The sequence below is a fragment of the Cryptotermes secundus genome, unplaced genomic scaffold (genome assembly GCF_002891405.2).
Source record: "Cryptotermes secundus unplaced genomic scaffold, Csec_1.0 scaffold1713, whole genome shotgun sequence".
Lineage (NCBI taxonomy): Eukaryota > Metazoa > Arthropoda > Insecta > Blattodea > Kalotermitidae > Cryptotermes > Cryptotermes secundus.
This window is the reverse complement of record NW_019729938.1, coordinates 104,021-116,380: the sequence shown is the minus strand read 5'-3', so window position 1 is coordinate 116,380 and position 12,360 is coordinate 104,021. Positions and strand designations below refer to the sequence as shown.

The following is a 12,360-nucleotide window of genomic DNA, read 5'->3' as shown; positions in this document are numbered from 1 at the left end:
GTAATATTTGAGGTTACTGCGGCGGAGAACACCAATATTACTGAATATTTTATTCTGTGATGTGACGCCGTTGAGTCTGGTCACTTTAAAGAAGATGGTAATTTCTATTCACCGCCGTTAAGCACCAGACAGTGTGATCTAGACTTACAGGAAGTCTGTTCGAATCTCTGTCGGAACACCGGTTAGCTTGACCGAGGTTTCTGGGTCTTTCCCAGTCCCACCTCTGACGTAAAAGGCTGGGCTAGTACCTCGATTAGATCAAGATCGCCTCCTTCCAAATTCTTTCTAATTTAACGTTCATCAACCATCCAGTCTCGAAACGGAAAGCAACGTTAAATAACCTCATATATCACATGCGCATTGTGACAATATGTAGCTCTGTAGGCAGGAGTCTCCGTTTCGGAGAAACATACTGCCTCCATCTTCGGAGTAGAAACAGCAATCTTGCATATTCTGCAGCGTGAAAGCTTCAGATATGGACGAATAATCCCTAAATGGGAAGCTACTGTATACAACGTCCAGGGGTTCGTACCCTTTTGTATCAAGAGAGCCAAGATGCTACACTTTTGTACCCTGAAGAAAGAGGCAGAAAAATCCTCCGAACTGTCGATACCCATCTACCGAACTACGTCACATCACCCCAGAAAACGTCAATACTGAAGAGAAAGTTCCGCTATCACCTCTCTCTCCGTAATTGATATCCAGTTGTGATAGGCACGGCATGTAGCATGCGTAGTTGAGAATAGGAATATATATAGGATTTTCATGGGAAAGCCAGAATGAAAGAGACCACTGGGAAGACCTAGACGTAGGTGAGAGGATAATAATAAAATTGATCTTACATGGGATGGGGTGGTATGGACTGGATTGATCTGGCTCAGGATAGGGACCAATGGAGCGCTCTCCAGAACACGATAATGAACCTTCGGGTTCCATAAAATGTTGGGAAGTTCTTGAGTAGCTGCACAATTGACGGTTTCACAAGAACAGTTCAGCTCCATCGAGTTAGTTAACTGATACCCAGCTCTGACTCATGCAGAATATCGGGGAATGAGCCACATCAGAAACAGAATATCATGCGTTCAGGTTTCAGAAGCAGTCACTTGACCAATTTTCTTTACAGATATCCTCAGCCTCTTGTCGAAAGGCTAAAACGGATGCTCTAAAGCTCAAAGTTTTGTTCAGGAATTACGACTGCAATCTGAACTTCAATAAGCTTTGATGCGGCACTAACTTCCAACATAAAGCAAGGATCCCTTTGCAATTTTAATCACTAAATTTCACCAGTTAATATTACGGCGCAGCCTGTAGCAGCTGCGAACAAAGAGGGGCTAAGTCCGTACGAAACCCACGAAATTAACTGGACATCTGCCTTGTCCTCATGCACCGTGTGCGGTTCGTCACACAGGACTGTAACTTCTTCACAAAGAACCAACTAACCCCATGGAACTGAGTCCTTCTTGAGCAGCTACTCAAAAATTTCCCAACATTTTACGCAACCCGAAGATTCATTACCGTAATCACAAGAGCCAACCACTGGTCCCTATCCTGAGACAAATTGATCCAATCTATAACATCACATGCTATTTCTCTATACAGCCTGGTAGATCGTTACAAATATTTCGGAGAAAGCTGCTGCCTCCACCTTCAGGACAGAAGAGCAAGCCGAGTGTGGGGAAAAGGGGTATTCCTCCCTCTTCCTATATCCGTATTACTTTTTCATGCTTTGTTTACTCTTCTACCCTGAAGATGGAGACAGCAGGTTTCTCCGAAATGCTCTTAACCATCTACAAGACTGCATGGCGTCGCATCCTGGACGGGTACCGCTGTGACAACAGTGCAAGCTCTGACTTGTTTGCAATAAAATCAGGCTTTACTGTGTCGTATCTCTTTTCTGATACAGTTCATGCAATGTTATTTTATTTATTTGCTAACCTACTTATTTACGGTTCAGCTGACAATGCTCTCGGCAGCTCTGCCTATGGCGTCCAATGGTACAGTGAACACCGACTTTGGAAGGAAGAGGCTGTTGCCGTTTGAGGCGCTGTCCTGGCATTCTGGATTCTATCTCCTAGGACATAACGCCGTTTAGTCCGATGTAAGTCAAGTGACATTTCGAAAGAATATACCGCCTCCGTCTTCAGGATCGAACAGTAATCCAAGCAAGAAAGCTATAAGAAGCAAACAACATGCAGATCTCTGTTTAGCTTATTCTTCGGCTCTGAAAATGAATGCGACATTTTCCTCCGAAACGTCGGTTGACTTTCATCGGACTATATAACGTCACACTTCATGGCCACCGCTGCGAAAGCCTCAAATCAGATATTCTGTATATTCTTGGAGCGACTAGAGAATACCACTAAAGATCTCTGTATAGATATCCGGTACCCAGGCGTGACCTCCCTAATGCGGAACTGGAAGGCTACCGAATCGACCCCCATATTCGGTATATGATACTAAAGTTTGTTCTGACGCTCCCTTTAAAAAACGTACTATAATAATTACAGTCGGAGCCAGGATAGCTCGGACGGCCGAGAGGGGGGGGTCTGTCTTCTCCAAGCCGTCCAGACCGGCTCTGGGGCCCACCCAGCCTCGTATCCTATGAGTAACAGGAGCCCTTTCCCCGGGGGTAATACAGCAGGAGTGTGAAGCTCACCACTTACCTCCAACCAGTGCCGAGGCCAAGAAAACGTGGATCTATATATATCCACCCCCATACGCCTTCATAGCATAGTGCCTAATTATTTAAGCACATGGACAAATTTTGCTAAGTATAGTAGACTCCCGATTATCAGGGATAACCGGAGACAGTAGCAGGAATATGTTTCTTTTTCATTGCTAGTGGAGTGGGACTGCGGCCACTTCTGGCCTATTGTACCAGCCCCAGATGATAGGTGAGGGTGATGGTGGAGCAGTTGGTGGAATGGAGATTGGCAGGGGAATTACTACTATGTGAATTGGCATCTATAAAACGATAACGTAGTTGGTTGAGGCACTACGATACAACTCGGAAGGTCGCGGGTTCAAGTCCCGACGAGGTCATTGGATTTTTCTTCAATTGACCTAATCCTTCCAGCCACACTATGGAATCAGGGTCGACTCAGCCTCTAACAGAAATGAGTACCAGGCATCTCCCTGGGAGTAAAGGGAGGCCGGCGCGCAAGGCTGACCTCACCGCCATCTGTGAGCCGATTGTCTAGAAAATGTTGGAGCCTCGACGTCTCAACCCTGAGGGTCTCGACGGCCTGTTACAGGGACAGCTTTACTTTTCTTACATACAATTATTTTACTCGAAACCTATGGTTTCTGGGTAGTTCCTGCGCCGTGTCTTGCAAACTAAAAAGAAACCGCCTTCTCGAGTTTCCAAATATTTCAACGCGAAACGAAACTCCCATCGTTTTGTGCTTGTTCCTTTCTAAATGGCAATTTCATACGAAGTGTATGTTTTAATCCTGGAAGCACCAATCAGTTCTCTAAGTAAAGCTTCCGGATAATCCGCCGTCGGCAAATCAGGAGTCTACTGTAATAAAAGGCAAAGGTAAAGTTGTTCCTGTGCTTAACAAATTAAGCACTACGCCATGAAGGCGTATGGGGGAGTGGATGTATATAGCCAAATTTTCTTGACCTCGGCACTAGTTGGTGGTGAGTGGTCAGCTTCACGGCCTGACCGGTTTACCCCCGGGGGAAAGAGCCTCCGGTACCCATTGGATGGGAAGCTGGGTGGGCCCCAGAGCAGGTCTGAAAGACGGGGAGAAAATTCTTGACCCTACCGGGACGCGAATTCCAACCCCTTCTCGTCAAGCCCGTAGCCAGTCGCAATACACACTGAGCTATCCCGGCTCACTCTACTGTGGTACGATTTCCAAACGAAAGACACGTTAATATTACAGTAGGGCATGGAAAAGGGGCGACTATCAGATACGTCGACAGTTGCCACATTTGCTCTAAGGGCTGAGTCTTTGGAGTTTCTGGTTTCCAGTGCCGCAGTACACACAAATCTGAGCGATTTCACGGCGGTATTTTTTATTATACACGTAATTAGATCTAATATTCATACGTGTGTGAAATCGTTCAGCACGCACACACACAAAGAAAGCAATTTATGTTCCGTTCCCTGCCAACGCTTCTACGCAGCGACAAATGAATTCCCCGCCGATCACCTGCTTGCCCGTCTGCTGAAGTGTTATAACTCTGCCCGCGCATAGGCACTACGCGACAAGCCGTAAGGTGGAGGGTTCGATTCCCGATGAGGTCACTGGATTTTTCAATTAACCTAATACCTCAAGCCGCACTATGGCCCTGGGGTAGACTCAGCCTCTAACAGAAATGAGTACCAGGAACTTCCTGGGAGGTAAATGGCGGCCGGCGCGTAAGATTATGGTAAAACTCCGAAATTAATAATTTCATGAAATAATCCCTCAGCGGATTTCGAGTGGTTACATGAAGACAGACGTGTTGATGGGTGTATTTTTGCGACGTTTCGTTGGCGACTTGCCTTAAAGTGTCAATTAAATTTAGTTCTGACCCACATCGGTCCAACATAACCCTTAATTTATACAGAACTCAATACAGATCATCGTATGAAACAATTATCTCTGCATTTGATGGGGCACTGTTAAATAACCATCAACAAACACAATTGATTCCCTATGATCCAACACAATCGCGGGCACTAGAACTGTAAAGACAAAGGTAAAGTTATCCCTTGGCTTGCTTAATTAAGCACCAGACCATGAAGATGCACGGGGGAGCTGGAACATTAACCTCGGCACTAGGTGGAGGTGAGTGGTCAGATTGAGACCTGGCCGCTTTACCTCCGGGGAAACAGGACCAGGTACCCACTGGATAGGAGGCTGGGTGAGATCCAGATTAGGTCTGGATATTATGGAGAAGAGACACATCTCTTGCCTCTGCCGGGAATCAAACTCGACTCCTCGGTTGTCGAGTCCATAGCCTAACTGCTATACCGACTGAGCTGTAAGGCTGTTACAGGACGCAGTTCATTATGCCACGGAAATTGAGCAATCTCATGACTCAGAGTTGTCATGGGTCCCGCGGGGCCTCAGACCGACAATGACTGTGCTGGGGAAGGCCTGCAGAAAATTACTAGACCAGACCAGACCAGGGAAATTAGTATTCCGATGACGAGGTCGCCAAACAGTACGACTGTCTGGCTCGCTCCTTTGCTGGGATCAACCGCTCAAAGCGAGCGCACACCGCTTTCAATTATACGCAATCTACACACTGACGTCATTTCACAACCCGCACAAAACCGGAACGCCTGACACGAAACAGTGGGCACTGCATCCAGGGACACAGGCTTACTTCCTCTGGCGATTTCGTATTAAGTTGCAAAAATATACCCATCGGCTTCACCATATCCGTGCGTAATGGTCAGACAGCCGCTAAAGGTAAAGTTGTCCCTGTGCTTAACTAATTAAACACTGCTCCATGAAGGTGTATGTGGGAGTGGATGTGTAGATCCACATTTTAACCTCGGTACTAGTTGGAGGTGAGTGGTCAGCTTCATGCCCCAGCCGCTTTACCTCTGGGGAAAGAGCCCCCGGTACCTATTAAATAGGAAGCTGGGTGGGCTGCAGAACCAGTATGGACGACGGGGAGAAAAGAAAATTCTTGACTCTACCGGGACTTGAACACCGACCCCTCAGTCGTCCAGCCCGTAGCTAGTCGCTGTACCGACACTATCCCGGCTCTCTTCGACAATCACTAGGTTGATTTTAATTACATTTGATAACGGACAGTTTTACTAATTTGTCGGTACATTTAAACTTTGGGTACCACTGGATAAGAGGAAGGGAATTTCAGCGTAACCCACTACGTGTTTATTGGAACGAAAAAACAAAAAAATTTCAAACAGAAGTTACGGCGAAAAAATAAACACGCATTTTGTATTCGACACAGAATGATACATTCCTCCGAAACGTCGGTGGACTTCTACCGTAAACCACGGTGTCACAGCCCAGAAGATCCAGATCCAACGATCTGGTACACTCCCGCAATAAACTCAGGGCAAGACCTCAGTCTATGCCATTGACTGCGGAACGGGGACGGGCCATCACTGTATTAGGACGGCTGGACAACTTGCTATTCGGGGGGCAAGGTGACCTGAGCATAAAGCTGACCACTCGCGTCTATCTACTGTCTAACGTGCAGAGCTTTGGTGGCCCTGAGTCCAATATCGTACGTAGTGCGGGTTAATTTCCAGCTAAATCAAACAAACCTCTGCCGGAGTGATTAATTTTACTGCATGCAAGGGCAGACTGAAGGCTGCTGTTGTAATATAAAAGTCACGGGATGCAAAACCGACCTATAACCCACCTTCCAACATCCTGTCACCATAGTAACGTAATTCCCCATTGCCACGGAACACGCCGCTGGATCCGATCAACCGACAAGCAGTGGGAATACTCCTTCGTAATGTCGGCTTGCAAGCAGATTATCCTGACGTTTTCGTGGTTTGCCTCAGTTCCAACAGGGAAATGCTGGAATAGTACTGACAACGAGCTTGAAAAAACCTATAAATGAATAAAAGGTACATTTATCTCTGTGCTTCATTAAATAATCAAAATTACCTTGGCACTAGACGAAAACGTCAGCTACACGCCGCAGCCGTTTTACCCTTCTGAAAAGAGCCCCCCCCCCCCGATTCCCATTGGATAGGAAGCTTGGTGGGTCCAAGAGGCCGTCAAAACGCTGTGGAAATTATAAAACTATTTTGCCTCTTCCGGGAATCGAACCATGGCTGGTAGCCCGCTGTTATACCGACTGAATAATGAAACAAAACAATGACTACATTTCTTACGTAGGCGGACTCTTGTGAACTAGGTAATGGAGTTTCTAGGATCTGCAAAATTCGCGAAATTTCGTGCGTAGCTAAACAACTATTAGCTTTACTTCTTTTGGCTTATTTTGGACTTCACCCATCGTCCGGTATATAAAAGACAAAAAAAACACGACGTTTCGGAGACTGGATCTGTCTCCGTCTTCAGGTGGATAGGGAAGGGTAAACCTACTCAGTTGGGCCCCTTGAAAGAGCTAGTCTCAATCACTGGACAAACCCCGGTCTGTAGAAACAACCTATGAACAACCGACAACCGGTTCCATCAGTGGGAGGAAAGAATAAAATCGCAGTAAAAACATGATAGAAAATTTGTGCCAAACATGCACTTGTCAACAATGCAAAGAAACAGAAGTATGGGTTATATTCCATGAATTAAGTTAAAAACGAAAGTAAAAACTGGATAATGCATGCCTGATCTGCATGGATAAAGAATCGTGACACCATGGCGACTTCCGGGAATCAGACTAATCCCTGGAAGAAAACTTGCAGTAGTAGTGGAACCACTAATATTCATAAAATTATATTTTTTAATTTGTTAACCTCTTCATTGATGAGGGGAATCCATATGGGAGAAATATCCAAACTGGGTTGGCTGATCGGATTGGATGAACATGCCATATGAGCTGATTCTTTGTATTTCCTGTATCTGCTGTTGCTTTCAATCTCCAAGATCCTAGCTTCATCCCAGCTTACCCTGTGACCTTCTTCATATGCATGCTGAGCCAACCTGGATTTCTCTAGAAGACCCTGCTTGAGATTATGCTTGTGTTCACGGATTCGAACAGCCAGTGGTCTTCCTGTTTCACCCATGTAGCTTCTGCCACATTGACAGGGAATGCTATAGACGCACTGTGCCGTCTGTTGAGGATCCCTTTTTGGTCTCGTTCTCACGAGCGAAGATCGTAAAGTGTGTTTAGTTTTGAAGACGGTTCCCTATGCACTTGAACTTCTCAGAGATAGCTTCTATTATTAACTATTAGCTTCTCAGGGATTCTGTGAAGTTGTATATTGTTACGCAGGTAGTATTCAGTACAGGTGGAGGCGCAACATCGGACACTCGCACCTTCAGTCAACTCAAACAAGCAACAGTAAAAATGTGTATACAATTTTAGTAGGAACACCTGAAGGTTAAAGACCACCTGCGAGACCGTGAAGTAAATGCCGGGTAATACATAAACGGACAGAAATGTGAGGGCATAAATAAGAAGAGGTAAAGCTATTCCTGTAACCGGCCGTGGAGGTTCATAGGGATGCGAGACGTCGAGGCTCCCACATTTTCTAGACACTCGGCTCACAGATGGCGGTGAGGTTGTCAGCCTTTAGCGCTGGTCGCCCTTTACCCCCCAGGAAGATTGCTGGTACTCATTTCTCTTAGAGGCTGAGTCGACCCCAGGGTCATAGTGCGGCCGGAAGGGTTGGGTCAATTGAAGAATCCACTGATCTCATCGGGAAGCGAACCCGTGACCTTCCGGCTTGTAGCATAGTGCCTCGACCAAGTAAGCTACCGCACGCCCCGATGATCTAACAGCATAGTGAGAAGTAGGGGGGAAGGACTTATTAAAGTGACCCGACGTTTCGGTTGCAGTGGTCGCGGGGAACCGATGTTTTGTGTGCGTGCCGCGGACAGGTTCCTGGAGGGACGAGGCGATGAAGCTGTTTCCGGGCCCACCGGGACTGCTTCTGTGCGAGCACTTTCACCCCAAGGACATGCGATACGAGAGGGACTGCCCGTCACAGTACACCGGTTGTCTCACCCAGACCAACGGTAAGCAGAGAACAAGACTCGAACTAGTTACCTACCGGAACACATACACAGTTTCTCCTAACCAGGGTGTAGGAGGATATAGAACATAACAGCATAGCAAAAAGGTAGGGGGCACCCAGTTTTCAAGGGGGACAGTCAGACAATTTGCTCATAAACTTACGTTTAAGCCCTTTCCTGAGTGTTCAGAACAGAAGAATATTTTCCCCCAATATTTTTAATTATTAATAATATTTAGTACATTTCCCGATTTTTAGCCTATTCTTATTTTGAAAAAACAAAAGAGGCTTATGAGATCACCTTACAGTCTGTGTCCCCTTTCATCGTTGCTAGGCTACTTTCCCTGTGTCTTTTTGTGTATCCCCCGAATAGCAGCTAGGCAACGGATCGCGTTGTCTATGTGTAACCCTTATCGTTACTTGGTAACAGGCTACCCATGTCGCGTCAAAGGAGAGTGGTAAATTAGTTCTTCCCAGAATTTCTTTTTCAGCTTTAATTTTTTTATTAAAATCCCTGGGAAGGGATTTCCCCCGGAAATACGTGGGTAGGCTGAAAAGTAATGCACACATGCTTGTAGAGCGCGAACAAAAACAAATAGCAAGATCGGGCAAGAAGTACATTAAAGTACAATTCTTAAGTTTCAAAAGCATATATTTATTTTTCAACATAGTCACCGTTAAGGCTAACACAATTCTCCCAACGTGTAACAAGTTTTTTCATTCCGTCAGTGAAAAATTCTTCCGACTTTTCTCGAATCCAGGACTTGACAGCTGCCTTCACCTCATCGTCCGAGGTGTAATGATTACCCTTGAGGTCTCTCTTGAGTAGAGGAAAAAATAAAAATAGCAAGGCGCAAGTTCGGGGGAATAAGGAGGGTGTGGAATCGGTTCAAACTTCAGGTTTCGCAGAGCCTCTTCAGTTGCGCGCGAGGTGTGTGGACGAGCGTTCTCATGTTGCAAGATTACTGGCGCCAGGCTGCCTCTAACACGACAAACTCGACGCCGGAGGTGTTTTAGAGTCTGTATGTACTGAGAAGAATTTACCGTTGCCCCTCGTCGAAGAGTTTGCGATGATTATCGTCTGTGGCAGTGATCGGACGTCCGCTGCGTGTTTCATCAACAATTATGGCTTTTCCAGGCTCGCAACCACGAAATTTTATTACCCATCGATTTACAGTAGACCTATCAACAGCATCGTCACCACAAACAGCCTTTAAACGACGATGAATCTCAGTAGGAGTCACTTTTTTTAGCAGTTAAAAATTCGATAACAGCACGCTGTTTAACTCGCGTTAACATAGCACTAGAACACGTCTCCATTCTTCCGCGTCTCGAAATACACTGGATGAACGCAACGACCTCAAACCTGCGCATGCGTATTGAGGGGGAATGTTACTTCCACATGCCAACTGGCGCGCCTCTGAAGGTCATTTCGTTCGCGCTCTACAAGCATGTGTGCATTACTTTTCACCCTCCCTACGTACATGTATTAATAGTACATTCGCTCTCGAACTGAACCCTTATTCGATTATTTCACAGGTCCGCACGTACTGCGCATGTGCAGTGATTTGAGTGACAGAATCAACGACTGCAAGATGGCGAACGGGGTCCAGTATTGCTTCTGCTCAGGGAGCGACCTCTGTAACGGCAACGTGTCGCAGTTTCCGACAAGACCCACCGTCAGGCCAGTACCACAGCCTCCTAGCGACGAAGACGATGAAGACCGAGACCTGCCAGAAGGCAGCGGAGGAGGATTCCCTCGGACGAAGGCCAATCCTAGCCCCACCACGGCGCATCCGCCACACGGCACAACGTCCACAAGTGTGTCGCCCACGCACGGCGGTGCCACAACGATCAGGACACTGTGTCTCCTACCCTTCATGGCTGCCCTCGTGGTGATCACAACGCAATAAACCCAGAGACACTCATATTTGCAGCGGAACATGTCCAACTGGGACATTCTAGCCTTGTACCTGACGTCTGACCCTTTCAGAACTGCAGTGGAAAACGGTTAAACCCGTTGAAGCCATCGGTCTGGTACGTCAATTTCTAGTATGGAAGTTATCCAAGATCTGAGCAATGCTCACTGGCCTGGGTGGTCATGAATGAATTTGTTGATTCACGTCCGATAGTAACCTTCTTGAACCAATGTAAGTAAAGGACCGCGATTTTTTTTCTGGTTACGTGGGAGCTACATAATTTGTGAATGTAATTTTGGGGCCTCCAGCGCAATGGGGTTTAATTTTCATGAATTTAAAATTGGGTGAGCTGCACAAGATGAACGCAGCAGCATGGAACTCACACGATAATAAATTAAGTTCGTAATCCACAGAAAACACATTACGTCTCCAATACAAAGCCCAACCATTTAATGCTGTTTAAGGAGACGGCCACTCTTTACTGTGAAAACCATACGGGGCACACAGATGCACTTTGTGGGCAGAATGCAGAGCTTTTTTTTTTTTTTTAATTTTAAATCAAGTGGCACATATACCGTCATTAACATTGTCCTTTAAAAAGTTAACAAGTGACGCGAACAAAAGAGTTCCGGAATTGTTCCATTACATCTGCAGGCCTGTGCCATCGTCACACTCAAAATCATTGTTCTTCCACGGTCCTACGAAATCGGGGTTTACTTCCAGTACAGTTGCCCGAGGGCCACATTGCTACCAATTAGTTTTTTAACACTCCCTCCGTCCCTAGTCTCAGCTACTGTCTGCAGACCCCACATGTCCCAGGCATGTTAACAGATACCATCATTATCGGCACACAGCAACTGAAACTTGCAAAAATACTCCTTCTAGCTTCTCCATAATGCTACAAGCCGGAAGGTCGCGGATTCAAGTCCCGATGAGGTCACTGGATTTTTTCAGTTGATCTAATCCTTCGAGCCGCACTAGGCCCTGGGGTTTACTCAGCCTCTAACATAAATGAGTACCAGGAATTAATTAAAATAATTTTCCTGGGGAGTAAAGCGCGGCCGGCGCGTAAGGCTGACAACCTTACCGCCATCTTTGAGCCGACTGTCTAGATCAGTGTTCCGCAACCTTTTTCTACTCGCGGCACACCATGAAGTATACATGACTCAACACGGCACACCATAATGTTATTCCCCTCAAAAACGCATGAGATCAGACAATTAATATAAATACGTAACGTGATCAACTTATTACTATAATATTATTATATTGTTATTTTATTATCATTAAAACAGAAATCGACTTGTGCTTTTATTAACAATTAATGAACAGTAATTCACTGTAGAGTGTAGAAAATACACTTCTATTACTATTAAAGTAAATACAGTAATTCGACTCATACCTTCAATGTGATACTTGCGCCTGCGTAGCTGCACACAGGCGACTGATCCGTGGTGGAATCGTTGACAACGCAAGTCTCATTTCTTCATCGATGGATTTGAGCCGCTCCCTCTTTGATGTCTCAATTTCAGTTAACGTCGAGAAGCCCAGTTCACACAAATATGTAGTTGAAAATGGCAATAACACATTAACTGCCATCTCGGAGATAGCCGGGTGTCCACTCCTTACTGCCAACCAAAACGTATCCAAAGGCACTTCGAGAAGTTTTAGTTTCATTGTTCTGTCTGCTTTTAAATCTGGAGTTCCTCTTGTATATTAAACGGAAGATGTTCTGAATTCGCAACAAATGGATCACGAACCCAGTCGAAATCTCGTACACTCTCTCCAAAATACTTATTGAATTTCTGCTGCAGCATT

At 45.8% G+C, this 12,360-nt stretch overlaps 2 protein-coding genes across 3 annotated transcripts in view; one reads left to right on the top strand and one right to left on the bottom strand.

Moving 5' to 3' along the window:
- LOC111865900 overlaps nt 1-11,512 on the top strand; it is a 63,827-nt gene extending 52,315 nt beyond the window's left edge. The window contains exons 2-3 of one of the 2 annotated variants that reach the window (XM_023854339.2): nt 8,448-8,627; nt 10,163-11,512. In XM_023854339.2, the coding sequence (XP_023710107.1) occupies nt 8,448-8,627; nt 10,163-10,536 (554 nt within the window). In that variant the 3' untranslated portion in view covers nt 10,537-11,512. The remainder of the gene's footprint in view (nt 1-8,447; nt 8,628-10,162) is intronic. The other variant, XM_023854340.2, reaches the window with a different exon arrangement.
- Nucleotides 1-12,360, bottom strand: part of LOC111865899 (coiled-coil domain-containing protein 174) — a 95,454-nt gene that overhangs the window by 59,007 nt on the left and 24,087 nt on the right. The gene's annotated exons all lie outside the window — the stretch shown is intronic.